Here is an 18,879-nt window from a genome sequence, read left to right as displayed (position 1 = left end):
TACAGCGGTGGTCCAAACACGCCGAATACGGGAAGGGGGAGCGATCAAAAATCTGGGTGGGAATTTCGTGACTTCGCCCTTTAAACCTCGCGCGCCGCGTGTTAAAGTTCTTCACGCTCTTTCATCTCTTTCACTCCATCCTCGCATATCCTTCTCGCTCTATCCTGCACCCTATCCGATCCTGGTTGATCAAAATGGCTTACAACAATGACTTGTTCAATGGCGGCAACGGGTGCGTTCGATTTCCTAGATTTTGTGTAATCGGCGAACCCGTTGCTGACTTTGATCGATTTTCCGTGCTTCTTCCCTTCCACTTCCCTCCTCACCCCTCTGTCGCTCATACTTCTGCTATCCCCCACTTCTCACCAGCTTTCCCAACACTCAGAATGGGTTCAACCTCCAAAATATGAGGTGGGTTTTCGTTCGTTTACCTTCATTCGCTCGTGCCACAGAGACGCGTCGTTTTTTTTAACGCGCGACTCATCTCCGCTGTTGTCTCTCTTACTCTCCGTTTGAACTCCAGCCTGACCAAAGTCAACAGCTCCCCGGTGGTCCCTGGTCCGATGTTTTCAGCAGGGCCACAAATTCCTGAAGGACCTCAGTTCTCGAGGGCAGCCCAAGTGCTCCCGGGCACTCACCCCCACTTCCTGCCCCGCCCACCCGTTTTCAGTGTTGCCGCACAACAACACGTTACTCCGTCTTCGACTTTGGCCGCTGGCTCGGCACTACCGTCAGTCACCCTTCCGCTTTGATTTTCGGGCCATCGCTGATGCCGATGCCTACTCCTAGACCACTTTTGCCTTACAATCTCGGGCCACGGCAACCGCCGTTCTCTGGTTACGCGCACCTGTAAGTAGCCCAGATACTGACATTCTCGTTCCTTGAAAATACTAATGACTTTCAAAGGAGCCAGCCAGGGAGTTTGGCTTGCGCCACTCCGCCGCTGCCGAGCAGCGATTTCCTTCGCTTGCAAAAGCGATATAGGGGGCTGGTTTCGGCCTTCAGAGACTCAGACACACGTCTAGAGTCCTCGTCTATCCCCACGGCTGCTGGATCAGCCCAATCGTAAGTGTTTGGTTTAACTTTCCGGGGGAGGATTTATATTGATGTTTGCAATGCCAGGGCATTGACACCGATGTATAATAGCGACACTTCCGTACGCCGATTCCACGGCGCTGGCCAACCACTCCAAACTCCGGGGACACAGTGGAACGCTAGTGCGTCACGGCAGGCCTCTGCGGTCTCTTACTCGAGCGGTAGAATGGTCGACCACGGTACTGTGGTACAGGGGAGCTCAAAGAACCCTGCGTGGCTGCCCCAAGAAGACGGGTGTGTGCATTAATACGCTCCCCTTGTTTCGATTCGGTACTGAGAACATGTCGTAGGGATTGCAGTGCGCCTGCCTCCAAGCGGAAGAGGAGCACCAACGCCCCAGTGGTCGTCGAAGACGGACAAGGCGACATTTTCCGTCACTTTGAGGACTCGAAACAGGAGGTGAAGAAGAGGGGGAAGAATGTCCCCCAAGCTATGAAAGAGCGGGGAAGCTTCCAGGGAACGGAAGTCCCGTGTACGTGGAACGCGGCGGACCCAAACCAGCCTAAATGTCGCTTCGCCACATCTAACCCTGGAGATATGTGGCCACACATCCGCGAGGCGCATCAGGACACGATTCAGTATCTGACGAGGGACGGCCAACCCTTGGACATTCCTCCTGGTCAGAAGCCGTCAGATCAGACCAACGTCCGCTGTCTTATCGCTCACCCAACGAAGAGGGACAAATCTGGGAGGCGCCTGGTCTGTAACTCCACGCCGCAGGTGAAGACTATGGCTTTGAGGGTCAGGACGGGGCATATCGTTAAGCAGCATATGCTTCCGTGGATGTCACACTCGGATGCCCCCCAAAAGACGGACGGGCAACCGGGTACTGTCTCAGCGCCAACACCAGTAGCTGTTCCAACTACTGAGCCCTCGGCGCCGCTGCCTTCCGCCTCGACCCCTCCTCAGAAGGAACCGGAGCTGCCTGGTGAGACACAGCAGGATCAACCAAACGTCGTCGCCTCCTTGTTGGACGAAAATACTGCCGCGACATCCAGTGAGCCTCCGGGAGGCGAATCCCCACCTCTTGAACATGCTGTGCCTCACGAGGCAACTTCCGTGTCTGAACACAAGCCCGAGACGAATAATGATTCTCTGGCTTCCACTTCCCCAAACCAGGAGGCTCCTGTCGTCGATGACGTGGATCGATCCGAGAGGTATCAACAGGCCAAAGAATTCTTGATGACCTTTCTTCCGTATCTTCTGTTGGATTCCAATGACAATCCTCACCAGGAGGTCCCTGTCGCCGATGACCTATCAAGCAACGTGGATCGAACCGAGAGGTATCAACGTGCCGAAGCGCTCGCAAGGGCTGTTCTTCCGGCTCTGCTTCAAGAAGATCTCTTTGATTCCAATGGCAATCCTCCCGCTGGGAGTGCTTGTTCTGACGCTCCAGCCAGTTCCGATTCAGAGGACTGTAAAGAGACGCGCGATGAGAATCCCAATGATGGACTTGGATCTGTCTCCTCCTCCGAGTCGCCGAATGCTGCAAGTGGTGATGGTGAGGGCAAGTCTGGTGAGACTCAGAGTGACGGTGAGGTCGGTGAGAGCAGTGTTGAGAAGAATGATGGTGAGGGTAAAGAGCCTGAAAAGAGTTTGGCCACGCAGATGACTTCGAAGAAGCGTAAGAGGGATTAAAAACATTGTGTTGACGTCATTCAGTGGTTGCCATTTGAGTATCGTGTCTGATTAGAGTTGTTGGCGTTGCTTACATACTTCTGCATTTAACCTCATCTAATGTATCCCAGTAGTCTTGTATATTTGTTTTTCTCATCATCCGTTCCATATCGTTTGCTTTCCTGCTGTACCTACGTGTTTTATCTGTCTGTAGCCTTATATCTCTCTCTCCACCTTATCTCCAAGTATAGACTCGTGTCCACATCGCATCTCTAGTATTATCGCATAATATTACATCCTGCTTAAAACACATCTATGTCCCTGCAACCTACGAATAAAGAAAGGACTCTGAATCGGACGACCTACCCGTTGACTAATTTCGGAGTGACCATGCTCACCGTGATTATTCCGGGTTTGAAAACGAACATAAAGCAATGATTTCGATGAATGATATGTTCATCCATCTTTTGTTCGCAATCGCGAAATGACGATGCATCGCTGTCCAACATAGGTCCGAGTTCAACCTTGATCGCATCCGGCTACAGCCCTTTGCTCATATCTGTTTACACATAGTATTCGTTTTGGAAATCAGCACTGCCGAAAGTGAGACGCTCTGATGGATACCTCCAATACGCCACGAATGGCTTTCTACAACTTTTCTCACTTTGCTTCCTTCACCTAGTTTCTCATGTCTGGAATCCGAGTCGGCGAAGATGCTAGTTTGGGGCATTCAAAGTTGAAAATACCATCAGCCAGTCACGCGGTCGTCGATGCCTGCGCGTGGCATTGAACTGATTTCTTTCGTTTGCTGCTTTGTCACTGCTGCTTTCTGCGATAAGCTGCTTTTTTTTGCCTTCGCTGCTTCAATGCTTCCCAAAAACGATTTTCCTTCGGCCCTTCGACAACAAAATCATCGGCTAGGACTGCCAGCTTAACACGAAACCGCTTGATTCTGCGATACACAAGATCGTACCAGGTCTGCCTACGGCACAAGCACCACCGAAAACGCTCATTGCACACGCAAATTCTGGCCGAAAGCTTCCGATTTCTGCTTATAGGAAACATCCTTACTTGAGAACAACTCTCCTGGACGAACAGCCGTTCAGTAAGCGCAGCTGTGAGGCCCAAGGAATCGCTTTCTTGGTCCTTTAACGGCGCGCTGGTCTTGTGCTCTTGGATGGAAAGATGGAGATACGGGAGGTTGGACTACCGAGACCAGTGTGATGTCTGGTGCGTAATCTTGTTCATGGCGTATTGGAATGTAAACTGATACCTATCCACGAATTTCCCAATCTGTCTGTTCTGGTTTTCTCTCCTCGTGGCCGGTCAGGTTATGGCTGATGGGCCGCGGGCGTGAGTCTTCGCGCGTGTATGCTCATGACTTGGTCGGGTCGAACCCGGAGAGATCTCTATGATACTTCGTTACCTTGATTGGATCGACGCTGGCCAGGTTGATGAATGTTACTCTTTGACTCAGAGAACTTGCATGTCATCATGACTGTTCGTCCAAATTCCCTGCAAAAGGTATGCTTGGTTAGTTCTGGCTTGAACTGGACAAAGTGGTACGCAACACGTTAGTATTTCTGCACATCAACGCACCAGATCTCCTGGCCCCATCGGTTGACGGTTTGGCCTTAGGTTCGAGAGCAGTTAGCTACTTTCCTGGTGGCTAAAACAGGCCAGGCCAACAGGCTCCAGGCTCCATGAGTACTTCAAGAAGTCCAAGCATTTGAAATGGGAGGGTATGTATGACCGTGAAGGGTCCGAGTATCGCTCATTCAGGTTCATAAACCACCAAAAGAGGTCCAGCGCCGCGGGATTGGTGAGTCGTCACTCTCGAGATTTGATTCATTTCTCACGTAACAAATGTAGTGTCACTACGGGCCTGGATATTGCTAGCAGCCACTAGCGATCCATCTCCACCACGTTATCGCAGAGTCTATAGGTTGTTGGCACGAGGTCGCTGTACTGGAATGCTGAGTACGCCTGGAGGCGGATCGAGACCAAAGGTCCTGGCGGAATTATCGACTTGGGTACGTTAAACGGAACTGTTGTGACCGCACCTCTCCCCCCTTTGCGGAGAGTGTAATTCGATTCTCTCAAGGTCTACCTCGAGAATGCTTCGCTGTGATGCCACAGGATAGGTATGAAGACATCGCTGAGGCGACTCAACATGTCTATCCAGGCAAACAATCTGCAGAAGCCTCAGAGGTATGGGACGCACAGTAAATCTTACTACGTAGGTTGTTGCTGATTGTCGGAGTTTAGGCCCCGTTTCAGCTTCGATCATTTTGTCCTTGGTATCAAAGCGGAAAGAGTCCAAAGCGTCGTTCATGACTGTGACGGAGGGTGAGGCTGCGAAAAGCGACACAAGGGATCCTATCCCCACGATAAACGCCAGAACTGCACTCACGCAGCATTGTAAGGGATACACACTGGTGGGCGGGTTGTTATGCTTGATGACTTTAGACCATTGTCTTCACTAAAGAACTATTGTGGTTATCTACGTACATGGTTTACTGACATTATCCACCCGTAGTGTTTATTTTCACCGAGCCAAACGCGCCGATTTCGGACGACACAACTTTCAGAGCGATCAAAGTTTTGGTACGACCCCGTGACTTGACCCTTTGTCAACCTCGCGCGCCGCGCGTTGAGGCTCTTCACGCTCTTCCCTCTCTCCCACATCCTCCTCACATATTCCATCTCGTTCTCCTGACAGTTTTCTTAATCCAAGCCTATCAACATGTCCTACAACAATAGCGGCCTCAACTTTCATAACAGGTGAGTTTGATCTTCATAGATTTGCGTAATCGGCGAACTTGTTTCTGACTTCGCTTCAACTGGCGCCTTTCATTCCCTCGCCATCCTTCCACCTTTCATCTTGCAGCTACTCGACACCGTCCACAAGTAATTTCACCTACGATAGAATAACTACAGGGGACAATTTCAGGTAGGTTCTTGTTTCTTGAAATTCTTTCGCTATTGCCACAATTTCGCGACAAGTCGCGACACGCTCGTCCTCGGACGCACGCGTCGTCCCCGACTGTCTACCTCTCATGTCTCGTCTGAATAGAAGGCTGACGACGCGACAGATACTACCACTTCTCCAACGATTCTCGTAACGGAATTCAAGGGTAAGTTATGGAAATTTGATCCTTTTGGGTCTCAATGCCACCGACACTAACACACTTTTCCCCCCTTAACTAGGCAACTAACAAATGCGATTCCCTTTCCATCAATTGCCTCTGGCTCAGCGCAGGTCGCAGAGTAAGTCGTTTATTTACCTGCCTGCTGTTGCTATCACAGTTCGCACAGTTCGGGATATACTGACAATTAAACCAGGCCACAAATTCCCAACCAGTCTCAGGACGGGCAGTGGAATGCGCACCAATTGCAGGCGACACAGTCTTACTCGTCGTCTACAACAGCAATGAGCAAAGGTGCGGCTGCTCACCCACAAAGTGATTCGTAAGTCCATGGCGGCCACGGCATTTTGTTTCTTTCCAGAAATACTGAATATCTCTGATAGGGAGGATGACCACCGCGGAAAGCGACCCAGGCTTGACGGCCTTGTCAGCACCAGTGATCGATTTCTCAACGAGACCATAGCCTCGTATCAGTATGATAAACCCGTTAAAACCCGGGGGGAAAATCCCTCCCGTGCCATGAAGGACCCGGGTAGTTTCCGAGGGACGAAGATGCCCTGCACATGGAATGCAGCGGACCCCACCCACGCTCCCTGTGAGTTTGAGGACATCCCTGGAACAATGTGGAAACACATTATGACAGAGCACTACGACACCCTTCGTTTCGTGACTGACGACGGTCGAGAGTTCACACTACTCCCTCACGAGAAGCCAACACAATTCATGAACATCATTTGTCTCATTGCCCACCCGGCCAAAAAGGACGATGCTGGACTACCTTTAGTTTGTGGCTTGGCGCGGAAGATGAAGACGATGGGATTAACGACCGAACAGGGACACGTTACAGGGCAGCACCTGATTCCTTGGTTGAAAGGTGCAGAGGCGCTCAGAGAAGCTGAAGCTAGTAAGGGGGAACCAACCCCCGGGGGTTCGAAGCTATTGGAAGAACTCCCTCCCACACTGGCACTATCCAATGCGCCAACTTCTCTGCCACTCCCCGATGTGCAAGACCCGTCTCCGTCCACTAATTTCACGCCGTCACCGACGTTCTCGGACTGGAAGACTGTCGATCATTCCCGAGAAGTTTACGCGGTCAACAATGTCTTGTCCCTACCTGTTGAGAACTCCGGTTCCTTCGGTTCTCCCGTCAACCCTCGATCTACCGCCGTTGCTCCCCTCCCGGTTGAAGCTGGAGAAGTTGAGGGAAAGTGTAGTCAGGAGAAAGACGATGCCATGCTTCAGTCATGGGCTGGTGAGACCGCCGATTGCCCGGTTGATTTTGATCTCGAGAGTTATTTTAATTCCACTTGGCAAGGGGAGGATAAGATCACCGGTGATGCGAAGCTCCGGGCGGGTGTTGTTGGCACTGACTCTCCTCCCGCAGTGAATGCTTTTTCTAACGCTGCAACCTGTTCCGAGGATTCTGAGTTTGCCTGGGACAATGCCAGCGTCGAAGGATTTGGATTTGTTCCTTTTGGTGCACGTCGCGTCGGATCCCCGGCTGCAGAAGCCATCCCCACTTGCGTGAAACCTTCCGTGTTGGATCCCTCAGGATTGCTGTTTGGTGTGAGTACCAGTACTGACAGCGTTGGTGAGAAAAGAGGTGCCGAGGTTGAAGAGCCTAAAAAGAAGTTGAAGGCCATCAAAAATACTTCCAGGAAGCGAAAGAGAGACTGAGGCTGTTTCGACGGTGCAGCTGAGTGGTGGTTTCAAGATAGCATGGTAAAAATATGCGCTTGTATATTGTCTTATCTTTTACTGGCTTTACTGCGATGTTTGATACTCGGTTTTGCCTTGTATTCCTGTCCTTCTCTATTGTCCATAACTCCTCTATTGTTGTCCTAGTCATAACTGTACTTCATCTCCATGTGTAAACTCACATACTAGTCACAGCTACTGTATTTAAACCGCCTGTAATGTCACTTAAACATTTCATCCGGGCCAAATTAGACTTGAAGCAAGCGCGGAACGCCTCGTCCTCTTCAAGGAGCAGGTGGTGGTTAGACACTTACTGTAAAAGGCTCAACTTGCAAGGTTTTCAACATAGCTTCTCAGTGCCCTGTACTCTCTTTCGCGAACCTCGAACCGATGAACTTAGGAATAGGCGCCGAGTGAGCGTGGGAATCATCACATGATTTGAACAACTTTGACAACCGCTCTGCTTTCCTTTCTTGTACTCCGCTCAGTCTTTCACCACGGCCATGACTGTGTCCCTGAGGCAATTGAGGGACATCTTTGGTGATCGAAGGAGGGCTGTTATTTTTTACAACGCTCTCAAGAAGCATCCCAAAATGGAGTTCGTCTTCCCCTGAGTTTACCGACCTCTATCTCAGTGACGCACGAACTAATCCTTACGTGAATGTCTTCGTCTTCAATCGATCTTTTCCTGTAAGTAGAGCTCTGGAAGATGCATCGAGTGCTATTAGCTCTAAATGCGCGCCCTCGAAGGAAACGGGGCCACTCCTGAGTCCTTTGGCCACAGTCCCATCGGTGTGTGGCATTTCCAGCCACGGTCTGTAGACAATCTCAACTCAATCATTTCTCATTTCAGATTCAAGAAGAAAGTTTGGATGATTACGATCCTGAGTCAGACGTCTACTCGTCCGACTCTGATGACTTCAGTGATGAGGATGGTTCCACTGATGAATCTGACGACGAGCATGTTGAGAACTGTGCCCACCGTGGTGTTGAGAATACCGAGCTCGCACGCGAAGATGAAGGCATACCTGATGGCCAGAAGATTGAAACACAGAATACCTTCCCTTGGCTAGATGACAGGAACGATCCATCCGGCCTTTCCAGCGAGGCGGTTGGCGAGATCATTGGTGAAGTGAGGCAATTCTTTGATGGGTATGTTTTGATTGGGAGACTTGCGTGATCTCGAATACTATCTAACACCTCACTGCAGAGTCTACGAACGCAAAGGAGATGCCAGAAGGACAACGAAGCCACTGGAACTTAGAGGGGAGAGTGAACAGCCTAGTTCCTGGTATGTAATCTCATTCTCTGCCCAAACATGATCGTCGACTTATGGAATAACTTTCTCCTCGGGCCCTCAGTTCTTTGAAGGAGTCGGAGGATCTTATCGATGATACTCCTCCCACAGACATGGAGAAACAAGACGACTCTGCATTTTGAAAGGCCATCTTATGATCATTGAACCGACAGCAGACCCAGGTCTGCGAGTGTATTCTTGTTTTGGACCGTTTCTCTCCTTCACCTCCGTGGCCAGTGGGCCAGTGCGTAAGACCAGGGTTGCCAGTGGCACAACGACCTCCACCAATTCTGATTCATGACGCTTGCGTAGTTAACCTCGCCACTCCAAGCGGAGGCTATTAAATATTCACGTCCATTGTTGCAGTTAAGTCTTGACCGTATCGTCATTGGAACGAAACGACGTGACTGCGGACCAAAGCCACGACCGTGCATTGACCATGCTTGAACGTAAAAACCAATTCTGGAATTACCCATCGTGTATTCAGGCTGCATTGTGTTCCGTACTGGTCACTGGTGCCGGTGTTGATAGGGAACCTGGATCGATACGAGCGGTGTGGTGTCGGTGGAAGGTGCTCTTATAAAAGGGAAAGGCGAAGTGTCTTCCGTTTATGGACCAGGTGAAGTACCTCCACAAGCCACTTGAAACACTCTCGACTCGTCAGTAGAGATATACGCAATGTCTTCGACACTCTGGCCATTTTCAACCCAGTACGACTCCAGGATTAAATGTTCGATAGCTTTCAGTCGCTCTATGGAATTGATGCCATAGGCGAAGCCCACCGGTACATACTCCTTTTCCACATCTTAGGGCGCACGCCGACAGTTGAGCGTTTTTCACCGTGTACAGAGACCCGGAATGGTTCAACTACTGCCTGAAGCCACACTACAATGCATTGGCACCATGGTACGTAGATCTTCACAACTTCTCTGTGTGCATCTGTGCTCAGGTATATTGCTCGAAATATAGCCTTGGGTTCCCAGGACTGGGTACCAGTGGACGTTCCGTTGCGGCCAGTACAGCCTCCACATCAAGCCAGCCGTTGGGCGCCAATATCCTCAGTATGCGAGGACACCTCAATGATCGGTCCTATTTGAATTCGACCACAGGGGCTTATCATCAAGGTGCTTTCGATGCACACGCTCGTGTCGAGGTCGCGTATCCGGAAGCGACAAATTCGGTGGAAATCGCAATGCCTGTTCCCTGGAAGCCTCTACGTTTCAACATTCTTGATAATATGGAGTATGATACCGAGTCCGAAACCTCAACATCTAGTAGCTCCCCGGAGTCACCAACGGAAACCACCAAGGCCTCCGACACCGATCCGGACCCTGCGAAGCTCGTTTCGCTAGCCATCGCGCCGCCAACCTTCAAATTCACCTTCAACCGTCGCTTGAGCTCGTGTACCACCTCGCACACCAACAGCACCTCGAAGCCCATCAGAAAGCCCGAACCTGTCCCAAAGAGTTCAAGGAGTTTGCCGCATTCCAAGGCGGCAGGGGGGAGATCGCGTCGGTCAATCCGAGCGTTGCGATAGAAATGACTGTAGCTCAAGCTGCGCGGTGTAGCAGTCACTTCCAAAGCAAGAATTGTAATTGGATTGCTGTCCGACGACAATGGAAGGTCTTGGGTCAAGGACAAAGTTCCTTGAATCGCAGCCCAATGTTGGCGTTGCTTGGCTAAAGCTTGTGAATTTCAAGCGTTCAGTTTTCTTGTCAGTTGACCTCAGCCGTTCATCGTCCTTCATGTCAGTGGAAGCGAGTTGAGCTCCTTTCACCGAATCGCGGAATAACTTGGGAGATACTTTGAGTCTCCGGTAATCACAAGATCTGGCCAACACCGTGCAAAGGCGGGCTGGTCTCTGCTGGTCTGGTTTAGAGGGCGTTCCGGAGCAGTTTCAAGTACCTGAAGGCCCATTTGATGAGAAACGTGGATTCCATTTGTATGTACCTTGTGATCGACCGCGCTAATGTGACTGATCACTGGCTGATGGACGATTAGCGCTGCGTTGGCACTCGACGAAGTTGGTGGTATTATGTAGTGACATGGAATGGCGGAAACTTGACCTATGGTAGACTTTTCCGCCAGATACGGACGATACTCTGGCCACAAATCTGGAATGCACAGCGTAGGCACATCGCTGCGCACTGGGTGGAGGCTTGCAAATAGCACATGGCCAGTACTGTGCGTGGGACTAAAATCCCGTTGCTTCATTCTCAACCAGTGTGTTTTGACTATCTCGGTGCCTGGAACACGCACCAAGACTGCAAAAAGTGGCCGCGCGGGAAACCGAGGATAAAGCCCAAGACTCAGTACAACCAGGACGTGAAGACGCACCACAGCGCTTAAGTTGCTGTTGAAGAGGTCAGGGAAGGTGAACAGGCGTCAATGCGGATGATCAGGGCCATCTGTGGGGTTTGCGACAGTCAGTTTCATTCAATAGGATTTCGTAATGGAAGTCGGTGAGGACCAAAGAGGACAATTTGAAACCACTTTGGGAAGCGATGATCGTGGAAGAGCGTGGAAGGTCCACCTCCGATGCACGGTTATCTGCGGGTTTTGAGTGGAGACCTGGTTGTCCTGGAGCACGTGTGCAAACCCAGGGGCGCCGTGGATGATATCATATCTGCTTTCGCTGTGTTCTGGGCCTCATGTTCGAAGTTGCGAGCATGTATATAAACGGTGACACTGAGGATCTGCTCCAAATAACCCTTGCCAACCGAGATCACAATGAAGGTGAGTACGCTTCGTCACAAGCTTGCTCACCGAGGTGCTCACAATCTCCCTTCCGGGCGCTAGGTTCTCTCTATCGCTGCTGCTGCCTTCGCATTCCTTGCTGTCGCAGGCGCCTCCCCCGTCAACCTCGAGGCCAGACAAACATGTGTCAAGCTCACTCAGAAGGAAGCCGAAGATAGGCTCAAAGCCAACGGAATCACTGCCTCCTCTTCCGGTAACTGCACCGACAGGTGAGCTCAAATACTCCCCATCACCATCGACTGAATACTCACCTTGTAAACAGGAAAAAGTCCAACTGCACCTCGTACGAGGGTATCTGCTCTCACACCGTCAACGGTGTCATCGCCTTGAAGAAGGGTGTCGGCAGGAACCTCGTCATCACCGGTGGAACTGAAACAGGCCACGCTAGTGGCACCTACTCGCACGCCAACGGGTACAAGGTCGACCTTCGACTCATCCCAGAGATCGAAGCCTACGTCAAGAAGAACTTCGAGAAGGGATCCAACCGAAATGGCGACCCTCGATGGTACTCTCCCAGCGGTAACGAGTTTGTGGTACGTCTGTCTGTCATTCAACCATCAACTATGGACTCACTCGTTCTTTGTAGAAGGAGAGCAATCACTGGGATGTCACCTTCTACCCTTAAAACGCCCCATCGGATACAGCGTAGACAGAGTTTTATTCACGTACTGAATCGTTCAGATAATCGATATATTGACCAAACCGAGCTAGGCTTCTAGAGAGAAAGCAGCAATGTGTGCCCATCTCCCTTCCCAAGAGCGATTCGACCTGTGGCTTCGTCATAGTCAAGACAAGTCCAATCTTGCAGGTCTTGATTAGACATAAGCATGACCGGCGATGTTTGATTCGCCGTTGAAGCTAAGACCCACAGTCAGAAAGGCAGACCACCGAAAAGGACGAACGACACACCTTTGCTGTGATGATACAAACTCGAAGAAGGGAGAACGGCTGCCATCAGACACTCCTTTCCCCTTCCCTTGAAAGGTCGAGCGAACGATATAGGCATGGGAACAGCATAGTCGTCGTCGGTGTATCCGTTATTGAAGAAGGGATCTTGGTGACAGGGCATCTGAACCAACCCTGTCGCACTCCCGACGGATTCTCCAGGCTTTACCCAAACAGCCGTCCCACAACTGCCCAGTCGCAGGCTCGGGCAACGTAAGGCACCCCTCGAAGTGGGTATCTTGGTTTGATAGCGCGGTGGGAATATGTAGGGAAGAAGGGGAGGAGGGGTGGCAGCACCTTCGACAGAATCGAGCGATGGTGTACTGTCGGTCGAGCCAGAAACCAGGTAATCGGGGTTGACATCTAGAGTGTAAACGCAGAGGGTATGCGCGTCTGGTGGCTGCCACGGATCATCGCTCTCTGCACGCAGAAGGATGTTGTAGGAGGTGGTGTTTCCTCTGGTCGAGGTTTGGGGTGATACCGTGACACCATCTAGCCAACCAAAAGAATGTCGCGCAAGTGGTCCAGCACTTGTGGCAACCGGATCATTGGACTCGGCCAATTTTGGACAAGGGAACAGACACAGAGATCGTGCACGAACGACCAGCACGCTGTCCAAGGTAAATAGGACTTGGGAAGCGACATTGTGCTGTTGCGAAGTCGTCAACTTCATCCTCGAATCATGTTTCAGACTTACAGTCCACATAGATTGGAGAGCTGGCGGCTCTTCAGAGTCGGTTTCGCGGAGATCTTCGTCCAGCGTGGCGTATTCTGAGGTAGACCAATCCCAGATAGCAGTCTGGGAAGAATCATCGCATAAAGCAACCTGATTCCCTTCCAACGTTAGCGGAATAAAGTGCGTCTGGAAGGATACAAGAGTTGTTAAAGCCCAGGTCGATTGGCTCTCTTGGTTCAAAGACAATACGTGGGCATGGTGTTCACTGACAAGCAATAAGTATGCAGGGTTGTCGAATTTGTTTATCCTACTCACTTCGAACGGTCAATGACGGAGACAGCCAACGTTGCGGGCGATGTTGGGTCCGAGTTCACGGCTAATCCCTGGAAAAGCGCTCCTCGAGGGCTCCACTCGCAAAGCTTGACCGGGTCAGGGTTACCCACAGCTCCTATCTGCCACACCGTCATCACCACCCAAACGCTCTTCGAAACTGTTAGAAGCATATCCTTCATAGGCAGGAAGTGGACTTCTGAGACGGCGCTTCCCGAATGGCCCTCCAGATTGACGACTGATTGAAATCCGATTGGTTTAGTGACGTCGTCCCTCCTGCCCCAGATCTCGGCCAGTCGATAACCTTGGATGGTGTATCTCTCCAGGTCTTCCAAGGGTATCGAATCCAGTGGTTGCCCCCGTGGAAATGGATACTCGTTTGACAAAACGAAGCCCTGGCACGCCGTCACCCAGACCGTGCGTTCTCGAGATAGGCGGGCCAGCCGGGTGCAGGTCTGCGACAATTTCTGGGGTTGGACTTCAGATAGTGAGCTTATGAGGACGCCATTACCTGACGAATTCCAAGGAGTTCGGGAGGCGTAAGGAATGAGAGAATAAGGAAGAGGATGTCATCTGTTAAGGCAGTGAACTGCATTTCTTGGGTGTGGTGGTTATCGAACAAGGGAGCGAGCGGACTCTTTAGTCCACTCCTGCAAGCCGGTAAGCCGGTGGCTCAGGATTCCCACGAGGGGCGAGTATTACCAATTTCGTCCGACCTCGACACTTTCGTTCTCCTTCTCGTCGTTAAGAGTTTTCAAGTTCGTCCAGAGAACTGAACCGGATAAACGTTATAGTCAGAGTGCACTTCGGATGGGTAAGCAAGATGAACGCTCAGGGAGGTAAAGACCTATTTCAGAAACTCCAAACTTCTTCTCTCTGGCAAGTGTGGTCAGACCAGTTTCTCAGAAGTTGCCTATGCTTCGAAGGAAGGAGGAAGCGCCCATAATTCGTTTCAGCTGTGCTATCTTCAACCGCAATTACGGCGGCCGCTCCGAGTGATCAATGGGATACTTGAAGCTCGGGTAATTTTCGATACCAGGGAAGAATAAATGACAGTTCGAGGACTGTTGATTCGAATCCGGCCACCATCATGACGCCCTTTGGCTGGAGGCTATTCCCTCTATTCTTAAGCATTGTTCATACATGCTTCCCTGGCGTAATTTTAACCCCTGTCCCCAGTGGCCCAGATTCCGTCAACAAATGCGAATCCATCGAGGTTCGTCAGGAATGGTACGCGGTCCAGCATAATCTCAGTCCATAGTTCGTTCTAAACCAGCGTACCTTATCCGAATCTCTGCAGGCGAGACCTGACCGTCGAACAACGACTTGACTACATTCGCGCTGTGAAGTGTCTCCAAAGTACTCCCTCGAATAATCCCACTCCACGCGAAGCTGTCAAAACTCGATATGATCAGTTCCAGGCGGCACACTTCGACCTTGCGATGGTAGTGCATAGAGTCGTAGGCTTTATTCCTCCATCGATGTTAATTAAAACACAAAGCTTGTGTATAGGGCCAGTTTCTGCCATGGCACCGTCATTTCGTGACCTTGTACTCTAAAGCCTTGAAGGAAGAGTGCGGCTACAAAGGCCCACCAACGTACGTCCTTCATCCATACAGGGAGGAAATTTCTCGCGTATTGAGTTGGCTTACAGGTATTGGGACTGGACGCGAGATGCGGACGCACCTGGGCTGTACGGTATTCCCGTTTTATGTCAGTGACGAGACTGAAGGATCATCTTTGGCGGATCGTCCAGACTGGCGGATGCACCGGTCTTTGACGATGTTATTGGCTTTGGAGGCAACGGCGTCCCGGGTACTTCAGAGCCACCACCACCTTCACCCGGGTCAAGCCTCCCAGCACTCCCCGGATTCCCCGCAGGCCCAAAGGCACCAGAAGGCTGCGTCCAAACCGGGCCCTTCAAAGACCACCTCGTCAACTTTGGGCCTGGTGCAACAATCTCGGCTCCTCGGTGCCTCATCCGAGGAATCTACGAAGACGTTAGGGATAATATGAACAGAACAAGTATCGCGGTTCTACTCTCCCAAACTAACTTTGAGGATTTTCGAAACTTTGTCGAGATTCAAGGTCCCCCACTCCCACTTGGCGCTGGGGTACATTGGGCCGGACATGCTGTCGTCGGTGGGATGATGATGGACGGGTACGCTGCTCCAGGCGGTGGGTATACCTTATAACTTCCTTTGATAGTCACTCGATACTAAAACGACCAACCTCTTCGCATCCAGATCCTCTATTCTACCTCCACCACGGGAATCTCGATCGCATCTGGTGGAAGTGGCAAATGGCTGACCCCAAGAACCGTCTCTACGCAATCTCTGGACCAGCCGACTGGCCAGCCACCGGAAGGAACGTGACACTGGACTTGGAGTTGCCGTATGCTACGGTTGGGGAGCCCATCGCCGTCAGGGAGGTAATGGACACCCAAGCGTATCCTGGATGTTTCACATATCCCGAGTAGCTACTGCATCAATAAACTGTCACTATGATCAACGTAAACGATAGACCAGAAACTTAGCCCAGGGGACGCAAGTCGATCACGCGCAAATCTAGTCCTATTCATAGTAGCGGACCCTTTTCCTCTCCCAGCCATGCTGTCCTTCAAACATCCTTCCCAATCCCAGCTGCTTTCGCCGGAATCGAGCTAGCTCATGAGTACGAGGGGGCTACGGCGACAGAGTCGACTTGGGCGAATCTGCCATCCTCTTGACAGCGACTGATGTTTCACCAACGGCGCCGGAGTCCAATTCATTCGGCCACATCGGGGAAGAGGCGATAACATTGAGGGATACGTTAACCTGGCGTTTATCTATATAGCCAACTTTCCTTGGAAGTTGGAATAGTGCGACCCATTCTTCCCCCCTTTTTCCCACTTCCCTTGAAGCTCTGCAATGATGCTGCCCAGCGGAGGGGATCCTGGGTTCCTGGAAGCTCTATTCAAGTCTTTGTGGTTTCTACGTCGTTTCCATGTCAGTAGTATTTCTCAATCTCTCAGTCTCAAACCTCGCTTACGATATCCCGTCTGTAGTATGCGCAAGGTAAGGGACCAGTGTAGCTGTCTCTCCCCATCGAGCACTCAACGCTGAGAGGAAGTCGCTTGCATGGCAATGCTCGTCAGTCCAGCTCAAATAGCTATAGCAAATGCTGTTTCTCATTGACTTATTACATACTACGGTCGCCGACTACACCGAGACCTTTCCACTTGAGGTTAGGCCATCATGAACTAATGCGACACAATCCACCGAGCGCTTAGAACCCCTTCTTTAAGATCACTTACATCTGGTTGGGAGAAATGAACAGCCTGAAGATCGCCTATCTCGTCACGCGATACTCCATCTTCATCCACTACATATTGACACTCGTCTGTGAGTCTTCTTACTTGAATTGGCGTCTCAATCAGTGCTCAGGCGGACTGTCCATACATAGTCTACATGTCGAAATCAATCCCTGTTTCGGTATGTAGGTCTCCGATGACACCCATACCATGATTGTTTTCATCCCAGACTCAGCATTGTTACGGATGGTCTGCCGCGTCCGCCGGCAAGTACCATCTCACTAGTAAAATTGGCGGGATTGCTGAGCGCTAACCTTCCACGCAGCTACCAGCATAGCCAATAGCGCCTGCGCAGACGGTGAGTAAGCGCATATTTCGGGGAGATTAGATGTAGCTCACCTCCCAAATAGCGTTGCTCCACCTCCAAGTCTATGCGTTCTCGGGACGTAGCCGCATAATAGGCACCTATCTCCTGATTCAATATAGCGTAAGTTCTCCGACTCCCTACTAAGTATTGGATCGCTAGTACATTCGAAGAAATGTCTGATTGTGCTTTCCTTCCCTACTAGGTTGAGTGGGGGTTGAAGTTTGGCTATTTCGCTCAAAACATCAGGCGCGCCGTGTGTATGTCCGAGTCTCACTCTCTTGCCTCCTCTCCATTACACTTTTACTGACACACAAATATATAGTCGTAATCTCCGACCTTCCGGGGCTACATTGCATGGACATCAAAAGCTTGGAGGTCGTATCCTCGATGCACATCCTATTCATCATTCCCATTCCCGCCCTTGTCCGTGAGTCACTGTTCCGTAACTTTTAAATAAACACCAAGTTTTGTTCGCTCACGTGTACCTTTCACGGATTGTGGGGCATAGTGCTCATTGCCATAACCTTTTACATCTACAGAGAGAGATTCAGGGGGCTGAGAAGCTCGTTGCTCGTGGTTTTCATACGAAATGGGATGATTTATGTGCTCGTCATACTTGGTAGGTGCCGAGTGCTAGTCCCGTAACCCACATGTCCTTCAACTGAATCCTCTGACCTCTGCCAGTGCTCACCATCGTGACGGTAATCATCAATGAAACAAGTAACTCTGTGCGTACTGTCTACCACTCTCTTACTACCTTGCAGCTTTTCAACGCTGAGTGTACTTTGTGCCCTTACTATGATATTAATAGGCAGAACATACCGGCCCAATGTCAGCGTAAGCACTCGCTTTGCCTTTCCTGCATTGACACGCCAGGTCGGACTGATTCCATTCTGATGCAACGCAGATTCCAAGGCGCTTTCCACCCCCTTCTTGCATCCCGGATGATCCTCCACCTACGAGAAGAGGCTCACAAAGAATCGACGGTGTTGGTCCATGCCAACGGCCACGGACAAAACCGTGACCTTAAACGCGCTGTCGGGGTGGATGACGGTGGTCCAGGCCACTCACTACCGCCAATCCGGTTTGCCAACCAAGCCCTTCAAACACAAGGCAGTGCCTCGGCACTCTCGAGCTTCGGTGCCAGCTCGCAGCATCATGGTACTTCAAGCTTCAAGACGTAGTATGCTTGACAGTTGTAGCGAAGCGAGAGTTCAATGTTCAATGACCGGAGGCGATCGGACTCGACGCTGTAATACTGAATTAAAAGATAGTGATTCATAAAATTCTATGGCGGCTTCGGCTGAGCGGACGAGGGCGCCGTACCATGCTGACTATAGTACTCCTGAGTCTTTGGACGATTAGTATGCGAGTCATCGATCGACTCGACGAGCAATATCCGAGTCGCTGTACGAGCAAGGTTGGAATTCAACACACAGAAAGCGTGAATATATTAGTGACACCATAAATTAAGACGAGGGAAGCGATTCGGAACAACCAATGTGGCTTGGGAGCTAGTGATACTGGGGGATGTTTTAAGTTTACACCCATAACGGCCCCGGTACAACGGTCAACGGTCAACCCTTTGGATGGACCGTGCTGTGAGCCGCCGACCAACTCCAAGTTCTTCAACAAGCTTAAGACCAAAATTTCGGA

The 18,879-nt window shown here is 50.9% G+C and overlaps 8 protein-coding genes across 8 annotated transcripts; 7 read left to right on the top strand and 1 right to left on the bottom strand.

The window, feature by feature from the left end:
* Positions 1 to 194: 194 nt before the first annotated feature.
* On the top strand, positions 195 to 2,733 carry CC1G_05643 (hypothetical protein; the record flags this gene model as incomplete). Its single annotated transcript, XM_001838110.2, has 6 exons — positions 195 to 232; positions 542 to 730; positions 790 to 849; positions 907 to 1,065; positions 1,123 to 1,329; positions 1,386 to 2,733. The coding sequence occupies 6 exons, from the start codon at positions 195 to 197 to the stop codon at positions 2,731 to 2,733; spliced, it is 2,001 nt and encodes a 666-aa protein (XP_001838162.2).
* Positions 2,734 to 5,458: 2,725 nt separating this feature from the next.
* CC1G_05641 (hypothetical protein) lies at positions 5,459 to 7,538 on the top strand (the record flags this gene model as incomplete). The annotated part of the gene is made up of 5 exons (XM_001838108.2): positions 5,459 to 5,496; positions 5,808 to 5,849; positions 5,923 to 5,982; positions 6,058 to 6,183; positions 6,245 to 7,538. 5 exons carry the CDS (start codon positions 5,459 to 5,461, stop codon positions 7,536 to 7,538), a joined length of 1,560 nt encoding a protein of 519 aa, XP_001838160.2.
* A 524-nt stretch (positions 7,539 to 8,062) lies between these two features.
* CC1G_05640 (hypothetical protein) lies at positions 8,063 to 8,999 on the top strand (the record flags this gene model as incomplete). The annotated part of the gene is made up of 5 exons (XM_001838107.2): positions 8,063 to 8,157; positions 8,258 to 8,351; positions 8,413 to 8,711; positions 8,770 to 8,850; positions 8,921 to 8,999. The coding sequence occupies 5 exons, from the start codon at positions 8,063 to 8,065 to the stop codon at positions 8,997 to 8,999; spliced, it is 648 nt and encodes a 215-aa protein (XP_001838159.2).
* A 747-nt stretch (positions 9,000 to 9,746) lies between these two features.
* Positions 9,747 to 10,393, top strand: CC1G_05639 (hypothetical protein; the record flags this gene model as incomplete). The annotated part of the gene is made up of 3 exons (XM_001838106.2): positions 9,747 to 9,762; positions 9,840 to 9,917; positions 9,966 to 10,393. The coding sequence occupies 3 exons, from the start codon at positions 9,747 to 9,749 to the stop codon at positions 10,391 to 10,393; spliced, it is 522 nt and encodes a 173-aa protein (XP_001838158.2).
* Positions 10,394 to 11,586: 1,193 nt separating this feature from the next.
* CC1G_05638 (hypothetical protein) lies at positions 11,587 to 12,238 on the top strand (the record flags this gene model as incomplete). The annotated part of the gene is made up of 4 exons (XM_001838105.1): positions 11,587 to 11,592; positions 11,656 to 11,822; positions 11,876 to 12,146; positions 12,200 to 12,238. The coding sequence occupies 4 exons, from the start codon at positions 11,587 to 11,589 to the stop codon at positions 12,236 to 12,238; spliced, it is 483 nt and encodes a 160-aa protein (XP_001838157.1).
* A 90-nt stretch (positions 12,239 to 12,328) lies between these two features.
* CC1G_05637 (hypothetical protein) lies at positions 12,329 to 14,159 on the bottom strand (the record flags this gene model as incomplete). Its single annotated transcript, XM_001838104.2, has 5 exons — positions 12,329 to 12,471; positions 12,523 to 13,207; positions 13,256 to 13,499; positions 13,550 to 14,031; positions 14,076 to 14,159. 5 exons carry the CDS (start codon positions 14,157 to 14,159, stop codon positions 12,329 to 12,331), a joined length of 1,638 nt encoding a protein of 545 aa, XP_001838156.2.
* Positions 14,160 to 14,566: 407 nt separating this feature from the next.
* On the top strand, positions 14,567 to 16,043 carry CC1G_05636 (hypothetical protein; the record flags this gene model as incomplete). The annotated part of the gene is made up of 7 exons (XM_001838103.2): positions 14,567 to 14,586; positions 14,744 to 14,794; positions 14,865 to 15,024; positions 15,077 to 15,162; positions 15,219 to 15,257; positions 15,321 to 15,742; positions 15,811 to 16,043. 7 exons carry the CDS (start codon positions 14,567 to 14,569, stop codon positions 16,041 to 16,043), a joined length of 1,011 nt encoding a protein of 336 aa, XP_001838155.2.
* Positions 16,044 to 16,874: 831 nt separating this feature from the next.
* On the top strand, positions 16,875 to 18,407 carry CC1G_05635 (hypothetical protein; the record flags this gene model as incomplete). The annotated part of the gene is made up of 9 exons (XM_001838102.2): positions 16,875 to 16,947; positions 17,182 to 17,214; positions 17,267 to 17,343; positions 17,426 to 17,480; positions 17,546 to 17,650; positions 17,732 to 17,842; positions 17,908 to 17,951; positions 18,035 to 18,060; positions 18,131 to 18,407. 9 exons carry the CDS (start codon positions 16,875 to 16,877, stop codon positions 18,405 to 18,407), a joined length of 801 nt encoding a protein of 266 aa, XP_001838154.2.
* Between the last annotated feature and the right edge of the window lie 472 nt (positions 18,408 to 18,879).

The sequence above is a fragment of the Coprinopsis cinerea genome (genome assembly GCF_000182895.1).
Source record: "Coprinopsis cinerea okayama7#130 chromosome 13 map unlocalized cont3.13, whole genome shotgun sequence".
Lineage (NCBI taxonomy): Eukaryota > Fungi > Basidiomycota > Agaricomycetes > Agaricales > Psathyrellaceae > Coprinopsis > Coprinopsis cinerea.
The sequence above is the reverse complement of the archived record's forward strand: the minus strand, read 5'-3'. Positions and strand labels throughout refer to the sequence as shown.